Consider the following 20,332-nt stretch of genomic DNA (forward strand, 5'->3'; position numbering starts at 1 on the left):
TTTTTAACTCCAATATGGGTTTGCTAAGTGTCCTCACTATCAAATTCAGGCAACTAAGCATTTGCATATGTGCCAAACCTACCTGCTATTTTCAGAAAGGAATATTAGGGTAGTTTAGAGATTGAAATATAAAAGTAGTAATGATATAATGAAACCACATGATCACCAAGCAGTGGTACACCAAGGCTTAAAGGACAGAGAAGTTGATTAAGCAATTCACTATGGTTTAAAAGATCTAGCAATAGAGCAGTAGGGCTCAAATAATTCAGGTAAAGAACCGCAGGGCAGGACACTGAACACCGGACAGCAGAGGTCCAGACCAAGTGTGTAATTATTAGTCCAAACCGTTAGAAATTCAGGACGGTCCCTCCCTGTTCCGCTTTGTTTGCTTACGTTTGGATGTGTTTGGTCCCGAGTGAATACACCCCAGAACACAGATAGCTTGAGAGAAAAGAGTGCTTACACACAAAGAACCAGACTGCCAGGACAAAGAAAACCAGGGAGCGAAGATCCACTGTCGCACACAGAGAACAGTGGGTGAATGCTAACACACAGAAGACCAGAGAGAGGATTGCCAGGCCACAGAGAAGATGTGGGTGAATGCTTCATGTCACACACAGAGATAACCTAGAAGAGTGAATTGCCAGGAAAACACAGAGAACAAGAGAGTGGACAACTAGCTAGCTAGGACACCGAGGAGGAGGCAGTGGAACATGAGGCTGGGGCCAGGGCTCAGAGGACCAGGCCTAGCTGCCTGGAGAGAGAGGCGAGGCCCGGCAGATGAGTTCATCAGGGCTGTGCAGCGACAGGGGCATCCGTCCAGATGGCTGCAATGTGATCTGGCTAACAAAGGCTCCCCCTGCCAGAATCCCAAATCTCACCTCCACTTTCGGACAGTTTGCTAAAATAGGGCTACTCAACCACTGAAGAATCAGAGTGAACCATTCCACTAGAGAGGATCCTATTTGACAGATTATGTTCAGAGTAAAAGATTGGGCCTGTAACCGAAAGGTTACTAGTTGGAATCCGCGAGCCGACTACATGAAATCTGTTGATCTGCCCTTGAGCAAGGCACTTAACCCTAATTGCTCCAGGGTCACCACCAATAATGGCTGATCCATGGCCGTGACCCCACTCTCCGAGGGTGTCTCGGGGGGAGTTGGATATGCAAAAAAATCACATGTCCATTTCACACCAAACACTTGTACATGTGTGAAACAGGACAAATATAAGCACCTCCTATTTGACCTTTGAGATCAAGGGAAAAAAGCATCAAAGTTTAACATGCCCACAAGTCATATCTGTTAATCTTATGGACGGAAAGGGGTCCATCCATAGAGTGCAAATGTTAGACTGGTGTTCACAGGTTTAGATTACCTTCATGGACGGTGGGCGGCTGTGATAGCTCAAACTGGGATGAGTGTAAGGACAGTGAAATACTGTGAAAGATGGATGTATGAGATTATTTGGCAGTCAGCAACTCAAATAAAACGAAGAAAACGTTTATTTAAAATTAGCCATACCTCAACAGGCAGACCGCAGTCTGTCAATTTTTCAATTTACTGCTATTGAGGTTTGTAAACGTAGAACGCACAAGGTGAAATTTTGAAATTTGGTAATGCATGGGCAGTTTTCATCTAGTTATGTCATTTACTGACAGACGTTAGAGAGCTATTTATAACCTGTCAGAAATGTCCAGTTGACTACTAGCTAGATAAGTAAATTAGGCTAACCAGCTACCTAAATCTTGTATCATGGCCAGATTACATGACAAGGGGCTTTTACCCCAAAATGTGCCCCGTCACTCAGGTATCATATGAACACACATAAGACATGGCAAAATGGCAGGAAATTAGCTTTAACTGCAAAATAATTATCTCAGACCCATGGCAAAATGTGTAAAATTGCAGGAAATTAGCTTTAAAATGGCAAAATGCTCTCCGCCAACAAAAAGGGTGTGAGGTGGGCCCATTACTACGCCGTTAAATGACAATATACATCCGGACCTTTGCCACCTAGGACATTTGTGTGACCGGACTTTCTCAAATAGCAGTCGAGTACCCCTGACCTATGTCATCTTCAATAAACTTGACAAGGGTCCTTTTCCTTTGTAATGTAGCCTAGTACTGTTTAACTTCAATTCAAAGCCAAAACTCAACCCAAAATTCCTAGAACTAGAAGTTGTTAAAGCTACAGTGGCAAGAAAAGGTATGTGAACCATTTGGAATTACCTGGATTTCTGCATAAATTGGTTATCAAATTTGATCTGATCTTCATCTAAGTCACAACAATAGACAAACATAGTGTGCTTAAATTAATAACACACAAATTGTACTTTTGTCTACATTGAATACATAATTCAAACATTCACATTGTAGGTTAGAAAAAGTATGTGAACCCCTAGCTTTTGTAACCCCTTGATTGGACTCCAGCTAACCTGGAGTCCAATCAAAGAGAAGAGATTGGCGACGTTGTTTAGAGCTGCCTTGCCCTATAAAAAAACACTCACAAAATGTGAGTTTGCTATTCACAAGAAGCATTGCCTGATGTGAACCATGCCTCGAATAAAATAGATCTCAGAAGACCTAAGATTAAGAATTGTTGACTGGCATAAAGCCGGAATGGGTTACAAAAGTATCTCTAAAAGCTTTGATGTTCGTCCTCGGTAAGACAAATTGTCTATGAATGGAGAAAGTTCAGCACTGTTGCTACTCTACCTAGGAGTGTCCGTCCTGCAAAGATGACTGCAAGAGCACAGCGCAGAATGCTCAATGAGGTTAAGAAGAATCCCAGAGTGTCAGCTAAAGACTTACAGAAATCTCTGGAACATGCTAACATCTCTGTTGACGAGTCTACGATACGTAAAACACTAAACAAGAATGGTGTTCATGGGAGGACACCACGGAAGAAGCCACTGCTGTCCAAAAAAAACATTGCTGCCCGTCTGAAGTTTGCAAAAGTGCACTTGGATGTTCCACAGTGCTACTGCCAAAATATTCTGCGGACAGATGAAACTACAGTTGAGTTGTTTGGAAAGAACACACAACACTATGTGTGGAGAACAAAAAAGGCACAGCACACCAACATCAAAACCTCATCCCAACTGTAAAGTATGGTGGAGGGAGCATCACAGTTTGGGGCTGCCTCAGGGCCTGGACAGCTTGCAATCATCAATGGAAAAAATGAATTCCGAAGTTTATCAAGACATTTTGCAAGAATCTGTCTGCCAACGAAGCTCAACAGAAGTTGGCTGATGCAACAGGATAACAACCCAAAACACAGAAGTAAATCAACAACAGAATGCCTTCAACAGAAGAAAATATGCCTTTTGGAGTGGCCCAGTCAGAATCCTGACCTCAACTCGACTGAGATTACCTCAAAAGTTCACACCAGATATCCCAATAATATTGCTGAACTTAAACAGTTTTGTAAAGAGGAATGGTCCAAAATTCCTCCTGACCGTTGTACAGGTCTGATCCGCAACTACAGAAAATGTTTGGTTGAGGTTATTGCTGCCAAGGGAGGGTCAACCAGTTATTAAATCCAAGGGTTCACATACTTTTCCCACCCTGCACTGTGAAGGTTTACACATTGTGTTCAATAAAGACATGAAAACATATAATTGTATGTGTTTTATTAGTTTAAGAAGACTGTATTTGTTTATTGTTGTGACCTAGATGAAGATCAGATCAAATTATATGACCAATTTATGCAGAAATCCAGGTATTTCCAAAGGGTTCACATACTGTTTCTTGCCACTGTACATGATGGTAGAATATGACATTATTCTGCGTGTCAAGTGTCTGGATTTGCCATCCCAGCACCAGAAGAATTCTGTGTATCTGTCCCGGTCCAGCTGTGGGGAGCCTTGCTGTTCTGACAAGCTTCCACCAACCCTCTGGCATGTGCGCACTACTTGCATTGCTGGCTGATTTTACAAAGTTTCAATACTGCAGCCAACCCCAGAACTCTGAAATATTAATCAGCGACTTGACAAAAATATAATGAAAAATACATGAAACCTTTTCATGGTCTTCCAGTTTTTCAAAGATTGTTTTATGAAAATTGTGTGCACTATCTATAATCGTCTCCTTCTCAACCAGTGACAGTCTATTTACAGAAAGGCATTCAACTTAAAAGGAGATAAACTACATTCAAAATCTCTGTTGACTCCTTGTACATCTGGAGAACTAAGACTTGGCAGAGAGGGCAAGTTTCAGCTTTAAGGGGAGGACAGACAGTCTTGCATTTGGTGAAACATAACTGAATAGCTTAGTGAGATGAGCAGGATACCAAAAGTACTTGTTTTGTGATCATTAAAATATGGATTCTTACAGAAACATTCAATTACAGTTTTCCTGTTTCCTGTCACATACCAGCTTAATAGCGTATGGTCACTGTGACAGGCAGAGGCAATACAAGGCAGATCAGTGGGCAAGCCTTATGAGATCAGGAATCTCCCATCCATTAATTAAGTCAATGTTTCAGGAACATTTTGGATTCTCCGTTTGAGAATTCGTTTTTATTTGATTGAAGTCAAATTCTTATTTACAATGACGGCCTACCAAAAGGCCTCCTGCGGGGACGGGGATTAAAAATTAAAATATAGGACAACACATCACGACAAGAGACACCACAACACTACATAAAGAGAGACCTAAGACAACAACATAGCATGGCAGCAACACATGAGAACACAGCATAGAAGCAACACAACATAGAAGCAACACAACAACAACAACATGGTAGCAACACAACATGGCAGCAGCACAAAACATGGTACAAACAATTGGGCATAGACAACAGCACAAAGGGCAAGAAGGTAGAGACAACAATACATCAGGCGACGCAGCCACAACTGTCAGTAAGTGTCCATGATTGAGTCTTTGAATGAAGAGATAAAACTGTCCAGTTTGAGTGTTTGTTGCAGCTCGTTCCAGTCGCTAGCTGCAGTGAACTGAAAAGAGGAGCGACCCAGGGATGTGTGTTCTTTCGGGACCTTTAACAAAATGTGACTGGCAGAACAGATGTATGTGGAGGATGAGGGCTGCAGTAGGTATCTCAGATAGGGGGGAGTGAGGCCTAAGAGGGTTTTATAAATAAGCATCAGACAGTTGGTCTTGCGACGGGTGTACAGAGATGACCGATTTCCAGAGGAGTATAGAGTGCAGTGATGTGTCCTATAAGGAGCATTGGTGGCAAATCTGATGGCCGAATGGTGAAGAACATCTAGCCGCTCGAGAGCACCCTTACCTGTCGATCTATAAATTACGTCTCCGTAATCTAGCATGGGTAGAATGGTCATCTGAATCAGGGTTAGTTTGGCAGCTAGGTGAAAGAGGAGCAATTATGAAAGAGGAAACCAAGTCTAGATTTAACCTTAGCCTGCAGGTAAGGGTGCTGAGAGGACAGTGTCTAGCCATACTCCCAATAACTTGTATCAAGCTCTTGTATCAAGCTCTAAACCCTCAGAGGTAGCAATCACACCGGTGGGGAGAGGGGCATTCTTCTTACCAAACCACATGACCTTTGTTTTGGAGGTGTTTAGAACAAGGTTAAGGGTAGAGAAAGCCTGTTGGACACTAAGACAGCTTTGTTGTAGAGCGTTTAACACAAAAGCCGGGGAGGGGCCAGCTGAGTATAAGATTTTCATCTGCGTATAAATGGATGAGAGAGCTTCCTACTTCCTGAGCTATGTTGTTGATGTATATTGAGAAGAGAGTGGGGCCTAGGATTGAGCCTTGGAGTACTCCCCTGGTGACAGGTAGTGGCTGAGACAACAGATGTTCTGAATTTATACACTGCACTCTTTGAGAGTGGTAGTTAGGAAACCAGGCCAAAGACCCCGCAGAGACACCAATACTCCCACAAGAATGGAATTGTCTACCGTATCAAAACGCATTAGACTAGTCAATAACAATAGCAGCACAATATTGCTTAGAATAAAAGGCAATAGTGACATAATTTAGGACCTTTAAGGATGCAGTGACACATCCATAACCTGAGCTGAAACCAAATTGCATACTAGAGAGAATACTATAAACACGAAGAAAGCCAGTCAGTTGATTATTGACATGTTTTTCCAACACTTTTGATAAACAGGGCAAAATAGAAATTGGCCTATAACAGTTAGGATCAGCTTGATCTCCCCCTTAAATAAAGGATGCACCGTGGCTGCCTTCCAAGCAATAGGAACCTCCCCAGAGAGGAGAGACCGGTTAAAAAGGTCAGAGATATGCTTGTGATGATAGGGGCAGCAACCTTAAAGAAGAAAGGGTCTAAACCATCTGATCCAGATGTTTTTTGGGGGTCAAGTTTAAGGAGCTCCTTTAGCACCTTGGACTCAGTGACCGCCTGCAGGGAGAAACTTTGTAGTGGGGCAGGGGAAAAAGAGTGAGGAGCATCGGGGCTTGTCACATTAGAAGGGGTGGGAGATGAGGAAATGTTAGACGGGCAAGGAGGCATGTGCTCCTTGTCAGTAACAACCACATCATCAACATTAAGGGACATGGTCAGCTGTGAGAGGGAGGGTTTATTCTCCAGGTCTGTAACCATTTTCCAGAACTTCTTGGGGTTAGATCCACAGAGAGAGAACTGCGCCTTAAAGTAACTAACTTTGGCCTTCCGGATAGCCTGAATGCACTTATTTGCCTGAACGAGAGCTAGTTTGTCAGAGTATGCGTGTGCCTTTCACAGACCTGCCAACCCTGTCCAACTTTTTAGAGTACCAGACGCACGCGGAAATATTGGAGATACAACTCACCTGCATAGCACGCGCCGAATTGGGGTTCTCTTTCCCCTGCACGCTCGTGCGCACGCTGTTTGTGGGTCTGATCGTAATTATAGAATTGTACCAAATCAAGTATTCTTGACAGCATACCATTTACACATATGGTAAAAGTCACTAACAAGACATAATTAGAAAGAAGACAAAGGGCCTTTATTCTTGGAGATGTTTTATTTTATTAAACAAATAATAAGTTATTTGTTTAGGTACAAAATGTACAAACGTCGCATCCACGATAAAACATTTTTTTAAACTCTGATATGATAAGAATAAATGTTTGAAGAAGAGCATCAGTATCAAATAAACATGTTATCCATAATAAAACCGAAAAAGCTATGATAGGAAACAGTGGGTGAGAACAAATCTTCTGGAGACCTTCAAATGTTCAGGAAATCATTTCCTAGACAGATTTGCCTGGTAGCTAGCAGATTTAGCCTTACGCAGCAGGGCATCAGGGTAGACTTCTCTGTGGCAAACAGTTCCTTTGGCAATCGTCGAAACCTTCTTGGTAACGAGGGCACTCAGCATGTCTGTACTGAGGGAAGCTCTGGGGCCTGTTGCACAAAAGTAGAATTAAGACATCCGGGATAAATGACTCAGCTGAGCTCAATGAAGCCAAAACATGTGCGTCCAGGCTTAATTGGTTGCACAAAGACCAAGCCAGGATGAGCAGACACGGATTCATTAAGCCAGGTGAAACCAATCCTGGATAGGTGCGCGCTCACGGCTCACTCAAATAGACCCCGCCACAGATCACAGATTAACTGATTTACCATGGCAACTAGAGCCGCGTACTTTTCCCCGTCGGAAGCACAAATCCTCATGGAGGCATACGAGGAGGTAAAAGATATAATTAAGAAGAAAGGCAACACCGCCACAGTGATAAAGCAAAGAGAAAAAGCGTGGCAAAGTATTGCAGACCGCCTGAATGCGTAAGTAGTGCACAATTACACACTCACCGCTCCGCTGAAACATCACAATTACAAATCAAATATTTAATTCACATCTCCAAAAATGCAGTTGTACTGTAATTATGAAACGGTTAAATTTTTAATTGAAATGCACTGCAGATATGAGTGAAATTGTGTAAAGTAACTCCATCACACTGTATAAAGCTATGATACATTTTTTGATATTTTTACTGAAAACAAGACAAAAATACCAAGTAATTTTTTGCAGTGTGACTCCATTAAATGTGTGTGTGTGTGTGTGTGTGTGTGTGTGTGTAGATTAAACATGAACGGGCCAAAACGGACATGGCAGCAGGTCAAAATCAAATACAAGAACATTCTGCAGAATGGTATGGTCCCTGACTAATATTTAACAAAGCACAAGCATATATTGTACCCAGAAGGTGCCTGCTCACACATTGTCTGTACTGTTTTAGCAGTGAAAAAGAATACCCACAGACAAGGCACGGGTGGTGGGTCACCAAAGGCTGACCTTACCCCAGCAGAGGACATGGCCTTGGAGCTATAAAGGCAGGCCCGTCTTAGAGGGGATCCCTGGGGGGAAAGAGACGAGCATAGGTTCCTCCCAAGATGCCACCCGCTTCATTCAAGGTATGTCCTTCCATCTCTACATGGGATACAACCACATTCATATTGAATCAATTTGGACTGTCTGACTTTGGTTTACCTATTGCCTTGCAGTGTCTGGCAGCACTGTGTTCCTGTTAGAGCCACCAGCACAAGCACCAGACGATGCTGATCCAGTGAGTACTCCATCAAAGGCATACTGTAGGCCTGGCATGTCTTGTCTACTAGCTTCAATATGAATCTGATTAAATGTGATAGGGTGAAGGCCCCAGTGCAGCAGCAACAGCACATGATGGAGACGATGATGAGGAGGAGACATCTCTCTGGATTCCAGAAGGCATGAGGTATCATGTTAAGACTGTGAAAGTACTATTTACTCTACAATGGTGAGGAGTCCTCATCAAAATCAAAAAATCTAATTTCTTTTACAGGACCCAGATGCTATACAGTGGGAAAACCAGCCTGGCAACATAGTGCGTATTAATAAAAGGACACCACATCCTGCCAAATTCCAGCTGCGCTAATTGTATTGTGTTCACAGAGCTCACAAGCTATCAGAAAGTTGTATGGCAACCACCTCCGGCGCCAAATAGAACTGGCAGACATAGACATTCAGTACAAGAAGAAAAAGATGGAAAATCTTGCACTGGAGTCCGAAATAAAAAAGAGGACAATTAGGAAACTGGACCTTGAAATAAAAAAACTTGAGAGGGAGGTGAGATATGCCTTCAATGTACACTGTATGCTAACTGTAACACAAATGTATTAATCATTATTTTTCTTTCCTCCCCCAGCTCCAAGAAGATGACACAGCTCAAAATAAAAATTAGGTATATTCTCGTAAAGTCAAGTGAGCCATGACATATGAGCTCTTATTGTGAGCACACAGGACGGTGGCATCTTTCTAAGGTTTTTTTTATTTTCCCAGCAATCAGTACAACCAAGTCATCGTTATAAGGCATCGCCCTCTTTTGCCCACCCCCCCAGCACCAGGTGTGGCCACTAGCCTATATGAAGGCCCAAAATTGTGTGTTCCTTTCTGCTCTGACAATGGCATGCCCATTCGTGCGAGATGTGGTGGATGAAGAAGCACTTGTGCTGAGGAGAGCCTTCAGGCGAGAAAGGGTCTTCAGGGACCGGTTGGACCCACTGGCCTTCCCTGATGACCATCTATATGAAAGATACAGGTTTTCTGCAGATGGCATCAGGTATCTATGCAGACTACTGGGTCCCAGGATTAAGCACCGCACTGCACGGAGCCATGCACTGAGTGTGGAGCAAATGGTTTGTGTGGCCTTGCGCTTTTTTGCTAGTGGAGCCTTCCTGTACTCAGTGGGGGATGCAGAACAGCTGAACAAGGCCACAATTTGCCGCACAATAAGGAGTGTGTGTCTGGCTATCAAAGCATTAGCAGATGTCTTCATCTCCTTCCCTGGCCACAGAAGACTCTGTGACATCAAAGAGGAGTTCTATAGGATTGCAGGTAAGAGGATCTACAAATTACAGGACAACTGTTAACACATAGTAGGATACTCATTACTTTGTGTGACAGGTTTCCCCAATGTCATTGGTGCAGTGGACTGCACACACATAAGGATAAAAGCCCCCTCAGGTGCCCATGAGGCCGATTTTGTGAATAGGAAATCCTTTCACAGCATTAATGTTCAGGTGAACATAACTTTTTGATATTGTCCATTGACGAACACTCTGCATTGCCAGTGATGTGCATTGATTGGTGTAATATTCCTCATCTTATGATTTCAGATGGTCTGCAATGCTGACTGTGTGATCAGCAATGTTGTGGCAAAATGGCCTGGCTCAGTCCATGACTCCAGAATCTTTCGGGCCTCTGAAATCTATCAGTGCCTATCACAAGGTAAGCCACACAACCCCTATTTATAACCATCATGGCTGTGTCAAGAATATCACTGTGTTTATGAGGTAGTAATGATGAGATTTTGTGTTGACAGGTGAATTCTCTGGTGTGTTGCTGGGAGACAGGGGGTATGGCTGCCAGCCTTTTCTCCTGACACCTTTCACAGACCCCCAGGAAGCACAGCAGGCCTACAACCATGCCCATGCCAGGACCAGGGCCAGAGTTGAAATGACCTTTGGCCTCCTGAAGGCACGCTTTCACTGCCTTCACAAATTAAGGGTCAGCCCTGTTAGGGCATGTGATATTACTGTGGCTTGTGCTGTCCTCCACAATGTGGCCTGCCTGAGGAAGGAGAGGGCCCCCAGAGTGCCACCAGCCATGGACTGGGACAATCCGGCAATCTTCCCTGATGACGACAGTGGTCGGCTGCTGAGGGACCAATATGTGTTGAATTATTTTAGTTAGTATGTGTGCTTTCAATTTTGGTTAAATATGTCCTGCGGTGGCAGAGGAATTTGGGTTTTTTTGGGTTCGTTTTTTGACGAATTTGGCCTCTTATGATGTTTGTGCGGTATACTGTGTGTAATACAAGGCTGCAGGGAGGCTACTGCATCCATTCATTTGTCTGTTCAGTTGATGTGTATGGATTTGTCCTGCATTTATTTTAGTGTGCAGACATGCAGGGTGTGTTATATACAGACCTTTGAATGTGTATGTATCATTTTGTATAATATGCTTGGATTCTGTGCTTTCCATCTTGTAGAGTCACTGTGACTTCAGTTTCGAAAGGAGCTGATGGTTTACCTGCTTTGTTTTGTCCTTATTCAATAAAGGAACATAATGTTACACATTGTGTTTTTATATTCATATGGAATGTGTATTTGTTTATATGACAGAGTACTAGGGCCACACTGAAGAAAAAGGATAAAGTCATACATTTATGAGGCTGGTTCTTTCTGCAGAAAAGCTACATATTGTTTTTACAGTTTTGATACTTATGACAATGTGATACTTAATATTCTGGCACATCAGCATGTCTTTGTTTATGAAACCATACTGAAGTACAATTTCACGAAATGCCCCACATCTGTCATTTTAACAACTGTCCTCCTTTAAAACAACTGGTTACAATATTATGACTTGTGTTTTTTTCCCCTCTGTGGCCCTAATATTCTATCATTTTATATATAGCCTTATAGTCTATGGGAAACTGTAAATTATCTAATGATAGCAACATCATCTAAAAATCATTTTTTATCCAAAATCATTGAAATTAATGATCACAAACGTTTAAATAACAGTGGGTCTAGTTATATGTGATAACAATGTATAGTGAGCAGTGAAATAACTATTGGTTTCCATTTGTGGTGACTGCTGACTGACATTAGGGATGAGATTAAATAGATCCTGGAATTTAGCCTGGTCTGGAGCAGGCTAGCTCCACAGAATAAATCTACATGGTAATTTATACCATAACATATCCTCCTGCCCCCTATCCATCTTTAGTGCAACCGGATTACGGATCAATTGAGCCAGGATCACCAAGATATCCTGGCTTAATCCCTTATCCTAGTTTTGTGCAACAGGCCCCTGTACTGGGTTTTGTTCTTGGAAACGAGACTGAATATCAATATCCCCAGCATCACAGCCCCTCCCCCCTTTTCATTGTGCCGATTTCTCTCTAGGCCTGATCTGTGCGCATGTTGACTAGACTCTGCTCAAAGGTTGTTGCCTGAACTCCTAAACTCCTCTTCCACCAGATCAACAGAGGCTCCCTCAGGAATAATGCAGGGAAAGCATGCCATGAAAAAGTTGAGGGATGAGAACTTGGCAGTCTGCCTTTTGGCAATGTCAGCGACCACTGCATGCTGAAGGAGCACATCTCCAAATGTAAATTTCAGCAACATGTAGTCTACTGCAAAATACAATTATTTTCTGACATCTGCATAGAAAAAGTCTTCAGATTGCCTTGGCCCCCAAGTTTAGTCTCTAAAGCAGAGGAACGCGTGTCACCTTACAAACAGGGCCAATCACTAGGGCCAGCTCACAAGTTTTAGACACGGTTCCTAATCAACACTAAAAGCTAAATAATTTTGAAAACATACAAACAAAAACAAATGATCGCATCGACACAGACCGCAAACTGGTTACCGCAAATGGAATCTGAACGCTGTTCGCTAGACGAGTCCGGTGTTTCAGCCTACGTAAAGGTGCTTACATCAATTAAGATTTTCGAAATTGACAAAATCTCAAATCCAGTGCAAAGGCATTTTAGAAGCATTGCCTCTATAGCTAATACCGGACACTCATTCATTCTTCATCGCGCAGTCTTCTAAACTCCCGACTCCATTTAATGCCAAGATATTTCTATTTATTTTTGATTATACTTTTGTAATGCTTTTTGTGACTAGGATCATAATTAAAGTTAGTCTACCAGGTTGTGCGATCCTCGTAATGTTACGTGGAAAATACAACTAATGGGACGCAGAATTAAATGTACTGTATATCACACTCGCACAAATGAAGTTATTTTTCGTATTTCCATTTAATTTCTTTCACTAGCAAATGCGAGTGAACTGCTGGCACTTTAGAGTCCACTGAATTTCCATCTTATGTTCACTAACGTTAGCTTGAAACCATTAGTGTTTACCTTTCCACAACACACGGAGTCGAGGGGATTTCTCCATGTATTTACTTACAGTTGACATTCGGCAAACTCAGCATCATAACAAACAGGAGGCGCAGACACCGGGTAGCTACGTCGAATAATTATGTTTTAATCTCCATGTCCGTTGACACAAACTCCATACACGTCTGTGTGTTGCAGCTCGAGAATCCGGATGTTAGATTTACTCAGTGGATTTATTTTTTATTAAAATGTAAATAAAATAAAAATAAATAAATCAGGCCCTATTCATTTCGGCGTACTTTTTACTCGGATCTCGTACCTGCATACACGGACAGAGAATTGCGTAGTTGGTACGCGTGCGTGTTGGCAGGTCTGCTTTCGTCAAATGGAATTTTTGAGGTGGAGTAATTTTGCCAGATCACGGTCGAGTTTGAATGTAAACTGTAAGGGATGAAGATATGCAAGTGACAGGGAGACAAGAAACTGAAAGCTGACGTAGGCCTGATTTCATCTGCTTTGGATAAACAGGTAGCTAGCTAATGGAGTGAATAGGGAATATTTCCCGTAATCCGTCCTCAGAAAAACAGTCACATTTCCTCTCTGTGTTACAAAGGAAACCCCGTTTGCTGTGCAACGCAATAGAAAACATTATCAAATTTATTAGGAACATATTACTTACACCAATATCTTATTTAGTGAATCAACAGTGTAGAAAAACAAATAGCCTATATTTGTAAATAAACATTGTGCCATGGATTAGTAAATGAAAAATCAAGTTAACATAGACAGATTATTAAAATAGTCTCATTAAATGGTGGAGTCTGTTGCGGGAAATCTAAAATGCTATTTTATTTACTCAACATAAACTAAATATATCCCCAACAGCAGTAAATGGCAAATATAGGCTAATATGTATAATGCGAGTCATTACTGCTTCCCTGATCAACGACCACAACCAAAAGTATTGTTCCACTCCTCATAGAGCTCCAGGTCTTTGGCTGAGACGCTGGGCCTCACGACCCTCAGGGCCTCCTGGAAGTCACAGTAGAGGATGGGCCGCACCTGGTCGGGGGTGATGGTGGCAATGTCACTGAGCTGGATGCTCCGGATGGGGCCTAGCGCTGCCTCCCGGCACAGTCCTGTCATATCGGCCCCGGAAAAGCCCTTCGTCCCTGTGACCACGTTCTCCAGCTCTTCCTCTTCCAGCTGGCTTTTCTCGCAGGCCATGAGGCTAGAGACTATCTGCCGTCTTGCGGCTGCCTCGGGAAGGGGGATGTAGAGGCGTTTGGCAAGGCGGCGCCGAGCCGCCTCGTCTATCTCCTGAGGGCGGTTGGTGGCCCCCACCACCAGGATGCGGTCGTCGGCTGAGGTGGCCGCCCCGTCCAACTGAACCAGGAACTCAGTCTTTATCCGCCGGGATGACTCGTGCTCCCCGTCCGTACGCTGGGACAGCAGAGAGTCTATCTCGTCGATGAAGATGACTGCTGGCTGGTGGCAGCGGGCAATGGCGAAGAGTGCTCTCACCATTTTCTCTCCCTCCCCCACCCACTTTGAGGTGAGAGAGGAGGCGCTGATGCTGAAGAAGGTGGCGCCTGACTGGCAAGCGATGCACTTCCCAATCAGAGTTTTTCCTGTCCCTGGGGGCCCGAATAGGAGGATGCCTTTGGGTGGACCACGGAGGCCAGTGAAGATGTCAGGCCGGAGCATAGGCCACACAACAATCTCCTTGATGGTGGCTTTGGCAAACTCCAGGCCAGCAATGTCATCCCAGGCTACGGGCGGCCCGTGGTCCATAATTTCACTCATGATCAGCTCGATGATCTTTGGCTCAAAGTTTTTCAGACGCTCGTCTACTGGCCGAGTCTCCTGGGCATTGTTGCTCCCGACCCCACCCTCCTTGTCCTCTTGCCTTGGCATTGGGGACACAAATTTGGAAAATGTCCCCCGTGGCCTGTTGGCCCCCAGTGACTTCTTCGTGGCATTCCCCATGGCAACCACCGTCCCAGGGGGCTGCTGAGCTCTCTGGGGCTGGTGGGAGTGCTTTTTCTGCTGATCAACAATAAACTGCTCCCTTGCCGTTTTGAAGTTAGTGCCACCACCACTTTGGTCTTGCCCTCTAGATGCCCCCCCTCTGCCACTCTCTCCACAGGAGTTATAGAATGTCTTCCTCTTGGAGGGGTTAGAGTTGAAGAAGACAGACTGGTTCGCTTCAGGGCCTGGGTTTGGATGTGGTGGAGCTGAGGAGTACTGGCCAAACAGAGACTGACCACTTCCTGAGGGGCCAGCAGAGGAATTGGGGTGGCTGGGGAATCCCTCAGGGCCTCTTGGTCTCTCTGCAGTAATACTCTGTAAATTGCTGAAAGTGCTGTTGCCCGCAGCCTTGGGCCATGATGTGGGTCCCAGGGGTTTGAATGGAGGCTCTGCAGCTCTGAGTCCAGTGGAGGAAACAACAGGCAGGGAGCTGCCTCTGCTCTCTTGTCCAACAGTGACGTCAACATCTGCAGGTGCCACCAGGGACTTTCCACCCCCTGTCCCAGCCTGAATCATCTTCTGCACGCACGGCAGCTCCAGCACATTCGCAGTTGTCAGGGACGACTCCCATTTGTCACTGTGGTTCCTCTGACTGCGGGCCAGGTGCAGTGCGCTCTCTGCATAGTTGTTAAGCCCTGTGCGAGGGTCGTCCGAGTCCAGCACTGCGGCATAGCGCTCAGAGTAAGTCCTGAGCAGGCTGGCCGTGCCGGCCTGAGAGAGCTGGGAGCTCGCCCATGCATATTGAATGGCGAGGATGTGCGCCCGATAGGCGTCTGCCGTCTGCTCAGGTGCGCAGGTGCCAGATGAAATGTCAAAGGACCTCCTCTGCCACTCGCCTAGGTGTGCACCACTCATGCCTGGCGTGCTCCAACCTGTTTGAGAAATGGGGGACAGGACTCATTAAAAATGCATGACCCAAGAAGCAGCCAGGCAAACAATAACACACAGAGAACAGTCATTTTATAAATTCCATGAGCCTCAGTAAGTTGTGTTGACAGCCTGGTCTCATAGACTAGACTTAACATAGTAAATCTGGGACACTCATTAGTATGATATGTTACGTTTGGTATGGTTACATTAAGACAGAAGGTTACTTAAGGCAAAAACGAAAGAGGGTGGTTGGTCAGGGTGGGCGTATAACGCAAATGTCTTGCAACCCAAAGGTTGCCCGTTCGAATCTCATCACAGACAACTTTAGCAACTTATTACTTTTCAGCTACTTTAAAACTACTAGCATGTTAGTTAACCCTTCCCCTAGCCTTAACCAAACGCCTAACGTTAACCCCTAACCTAGCTAACATTATCCACCTAGCTAACGTTAGCATTAGCCAGAAAACCACCTAGCTAATGTTGGCTACAACAAATTGGACTTCGTAACATATTATACGAATTGCAATTTGTAGTAACATATCATACGAAATTGATGATTGACATCCACAAATAAATACATACTCGTCATAAGACGGAATTCCCCTCAACGAAATTGGGGAAAACTAACATTATTTCCCATTGAACCACATTGTAACAGAGCAATCTTTGTAATAGTAATAATAATAATAATAATGGTCCCGTGTGGCTCAGTTGGTAGAGCATGGCGCTTGCAACGCCAGGGTTGTGGGTTCATTCCCCACGGGGGGACCAGGATGATTATGTATGAACTTTCCAATTTGTAAGTCGCTCTGGATAAGAGCGTCTGCTAAATGACTTAAATGTAAATGTAATAAGCGTTATCACCTGTAACCAACTGCTGAAGCATAGTAGCTATAGAAAGCTACCGATTCTCGACTTCGGCGATGTCACCTACAAAATAGCCTCCAACACTCAACAAATTGGATGCAGTCTATCACAGTGCCATCCGTTTTGTCACCAAAGCCCCATATACTACCCACCACTGCGACCTGTACGCTCTCGTTGGCTGGCCATCGCTTTATATTCATCGCCAAACCAACTGGCTCCAGGACATCTACAAGTCTTTGCTAGGTAAAGCCCCGCCTTATCTCAGCTCACTGGTCACCATAGCAGCGCCCACCCCTAGCACACGCTCCAGCAGGTATATCTCACAGGTCACCCCCAAAGCCTATTCCCCCTTTCCTTCCAGTTCTCTGCTGCCAATGACTGGAACAAACTGCAAAAAATAAAAAACAATCACTGAAGCTGGAGACTCATTTCTCCCTCACTAGTTAAGCACCAGCTGTCAGAGCAGCTCACAGATCACTGCACCTTTACATAGCCCATCCAACTACCTCATCCCAATACTGTATTTATTTATCTTGCTCCTTTGCACCCCAGTATCTCTACCTGCACATTCATCTTCTGCACATCTATTCACTCCAGTGGTTAATTGGTATATTGTAATTACTTCGCCACCATGGCCTATTTATTGCCTTACCTCCCTTGCACACAAAGTATATAGACTTTATTATTGACTATGTTTGTCTATTCCATGTGTTGTTGTATGTGTCAAACTGCTTTGATTTATCTTGGCCAGATCGCAGTTGTAAATGAGAACTTGTTCTCAACTAGCCTACCTGGTTAAATCAAAGGCGAATTTAAAAAAAGAAAAGATTATTCAGCCCGTTATAGCAAGCCAAAATAAGTTCAGGAATAAAAATGTGCTTAACAAGTCACATAATATTTTGCATGGACTCACTCTGTGCAATAATAGTGTTTAACATGATTTTTTAATGACCACCTCATCTCTGTACCCACACATATCTGTAAGGTCCCTCTGACAAGCAGTGCATTTCAAACACAGATTCAACAAGGACCAGGGAGGTTTCCCAATGCCTCGCAAAGGACAACTATTGGTAGATGGGTAAAAAAAATAAAGCAGACATTGAATATCGCTTTGAGCATGGTGACATTATTAATTACACTTTGGATGGAATACCAATACACCCAGTCACTACAAAGATACAGGCGTCCTTCCTAACTCAGTTGACGGAGAGGAAGGAAACCGCCCAGAGATTTCCCCATTAGGCCAATGGTGACTTTAAAACAGTTACAGGGTTCAATTGCTGTGATAGGAGAAAACTGGGGATGGATCAACATTGTAGTTACTCCACAAAACTAACATAATTGACAGAGGGAAAAGAATGAAGACTGTACAAAATAAACAAATATTCCAAAACATGCATCCTTTTTGCAAAAATACTGCAAAATATCTGGCAAAGCAAGTAACTTTTTGTCCTGAATACAAAGTGCTATGTTTGGGGCAAATCCAATACAACACTAAGTACCACTCTCCATATTTGCAAGCATAGTGGTGGCTGTATCATGTTATGGGTATGCTTGTAATAGTTAAGGACTGGTGAGTTTCAGGATAAAAAAATGAAATGTAATGAAGCTGAGCACAGAATCCTGGAGGAAAACCTGGTTCAGTCTTTCCACAAGACACTGGGAGATTAAATAACCTTTCAGCAGGACAATAAACTAAAACAAGGCCAAATCTACACTGGAGTTCCTTACCAAGAAGACAGTGAATGTTCCAGAGTGTTAGTTTTGACTTAAATCTGCTTGAAAATCTATGGCAAGACTTAAATGGTTGTCTAGCAATGATCAACAATCAATTTGACAAAGCTTGAAGAATTTTGAAAATAATAATTGGCAAATATTGTACAATACAACTGTGCAAAGCTCTAAAGAATATTACCCAGAAAGACTCACAGCTGTAGTCACTGCCAAAGGTGATTCTAACATGTATTGAATCATGGGTGTGAATATTTACGTAAATTAGACATTTCTGTATTTAATTTTCAATAAATTGGCAAAAATATCTAAAAACATGTTTTCACTTTGTCATTATGGGGTATTGTGTGTAGATGGGTGAGATTTTTTAAATATTTTTATACATTTTTAATTCAGGCTGTAACAAAATATGGAATAAGTCATAGGGTATGATTACTTTCTGAAGGCACTGTATGCCCTTTTAAGAAGTAATTTCCCCTTTAAGAGCTCGGACGCAGCTGCGCCTAACAGACAATTTATGCTTGATCCGAAAATGTGGTCGGCTGCGCCGTATGGATGGTGTGACGCAATTACCAAGCCTCCAGAGGAACACAGAGGCCGAATGGTGCTCCGTACTGTATCGCCGTGTCCCTCTCAATTTTTTTTTACATTGTGAAGGGCTCCGTATAGCTCCGCGTTGACATGATTGGTTAACGGTAGGTGAGGGCGAGAGGTCCGGTATGAACAAACAGCTCTGCACTGCGCAAGAAGTATGAATGCCCTGACTTCTGCAGAGGTAATATCACCGTAAATGCTGCACGGCCAATGCAGACGGCGGAATGACCATGCAGCGCCTTTAAAAAAGGGGTCTATAGACGATAGCAAAGAGGGCCGACGGAGCTTAGAGCAGTGTGGAACAACTGGAAACTCGGAAATCTCAGACTTCAGTGAGTTCAAGACAACTGGGAACTCGGGGAAAACGGTCATCCAATTTCGGCTTCTTTCTGGAGCTCCGACCTGAAGATCACAGACATCATTATTCGACCTAGTTTTTTTGGTCCCCCCCAGAGTTCCCAGTTGTCTTGAAAGCACCATAAATCCAGAGAATGCCAGACTTTGATGACAAATTATTGAATATTGTAAGAGCTTTCATTGTCTGCTTATATGCCTCCTTTATTTATCCTACGATTCTGACTTGGTGCCCCCTGGGGGAATACTGTAAGAACGGCCCATGTTCTGAATTCTGTCGCTGTACATTTCAAAAGTGCTGAACAAATAGTTATATTGACTGAATCCGTCCTAGCTCGCTCATTAACATCTTAAATCGAAATTACGGATTGCCTCTTATCCGCTTGTCGTTCCCTTATGCCATAGTTTGTACATCTCAATTGTCAGTAAAAACCACATTTGCTTAGGCAAGTCAGCCATATCAGCTGTTTTTTTTTTAAGGCAGTAAATGAGGCTGAATGAACTGTTTTGCTGCCAGAAAAGGCTCTGCTTTATGTAGGCCCTAACAGTTTGTGGGCACCGTTTGTCACGATTATAGTGCAATGAATATATGGTTTAGTGTTGTGTAGTGGCTTTAATGGCATGCATCTAAACAAATGTTCTAGAGTTTGCCCCACCAAGATTTACATGCTAAAATTGCCACTGCAGCTGAGGATCCTTTGGACACCGACATTAAGCAGCAGGTGGATGACTTAAAGAAATGATAGCAGGAGTTACAGAAACAGCAGCAGAGTCCAGCAAAGGCCATCTACGATGTCATAGTACCATGGATGGTGTCTATTACTGCTGATCAACATCTCCCATTTGTCTCACTGCAAAAAATGTTGCATGCTTTCTTTTTCTTATTCACATGTTATGGTGGTGGGTAATTTACTGGGGGGGCTAACTTGTCCCCCCCAGTGTATTACATTGCACTATTTCTCTCTGGTGATAGTAAATACATACAGTGGGGAGAACAAGTATTTGATACACTGCCGATTTTGCAGGTTTTCCTACTTACAACGCATGTAGAGGTC

At 43.6% G+C, this 20,332-nt stretch overlaps 2 protein-coding genes across 4 annotated transcripts in view; one reads left to right on the forward strand and one right to left on the reverse strand.

Moving 5' to 3' along the window:
- The first annotated feature begins 7,341 nt into the window (after nucleotides 1-7,341).
- Nucleotides 7,342-11,068, forward strand: LOC139570664 (putative nuclease HARBI1). Of its 2 annotated transcripts, XM_071392733.1 has the most exons (10): nucleotides 7,342-7,719; nucleotides 8,017-8,087; nucleotides 8,175-8,349; nucleotides 8,440-8,501; nucleotides 8,584-8,669; nucleotides 8,757-9,040; nucleotides 9,120-9,155; nucleotides 9,254-9,808; nucleotides 10,090-10,201; nucleotides 10,296-11,068. In XM_071392733.1, exons 8-10 carry the CDS (start codon nucleotides 9,740-9,742, stop codon nucleotides 10,664-10,666), a joined length of 552 nt encoding a protein of 183 aa, XP_071248834.1. In that variant the 5' UTR covers nucleotides 7,342-7,719; nucleotides 8,017-8,087; nucleotides 8,175-8,349; nucleotides 8,440-8,501; nucleotides 8,584-8,669; nucleotides 8,757-9,040; nucleotides 9,120-9,155; nucleotides 9,254-9,739; the 3' UTR covers nucleotides 10,667-11,068. The 2 variants fall into 2 exon arrangements, with proteins under 2 accessions (XP_071248834.1, XP_071248833.1); XM_071392732.1 differs by lacking the exon at nucleotides 7,342-7,719 and having other exon boundaries at nucleotides 7,734-8,349; nucleotides 8,757-8,798; nucleotides 8,867-9,040.
- Nucleotides 11,069-13,469: 2,401 nt separating this feature from the next.
- fignl1 (fidgetin-like 1) overlaps nucleotides 13,470-20,332 on the reverse strand; it is a 13,119-nt gene continuing 6,256 nt past the window's right edge. For both annotated transcript variants that reach the window (XM_071392730.1, XM_071392731.1), the window contains exon 2: nucleotides 13,470-15,733. In XM_071392730.1, coding sequence (XP_071248831.1) covers nucleotides 13,773-15,733 — 1,961 coding nt within the window. In that variant the 3' untranslated portion in view covers nucleotides 13,470-13,772. The remainder of the gene's footprint in view (nucleotides 15,734-20,332) is intronic.

This window comes from Salvelinus alpinus, chromosome 3 (assembly GCF_045679555.1).
Source record: "Salvelinus alpinus chromosome 3, SLU_Salpinus.1, whole genome shotgun sequence".
NCBI lineage: Eukaryota > Metazoa > Chordata > Actinopteri > Salmoniformes > Salmonidae > Salvelinus > Salvelinus alpinus.

Coding starts and splice junctions, on each gene's coding strand:
- LOC139570664 (XM_071392733.1), top strand. CDS start 9,740: ATGTCTTCATCTCCTTCCCTGGCCACAGAAGACTCTGTGACATCAAAG. Junction 9,809..10,089: donor GGAGTTCTATAGGATTGCAG/GTAAGAGGATCT, acceptor TTATGATTTCAG/ATGGTCTGCAATGCTGACTG. Junction 10,202..10,295: donor CTATCAGTGCCTATCACAAG/GTAAGCCACACA, acceptor TTGTGTTGACAG/GTGAATTCTCTGGTGTGTTG.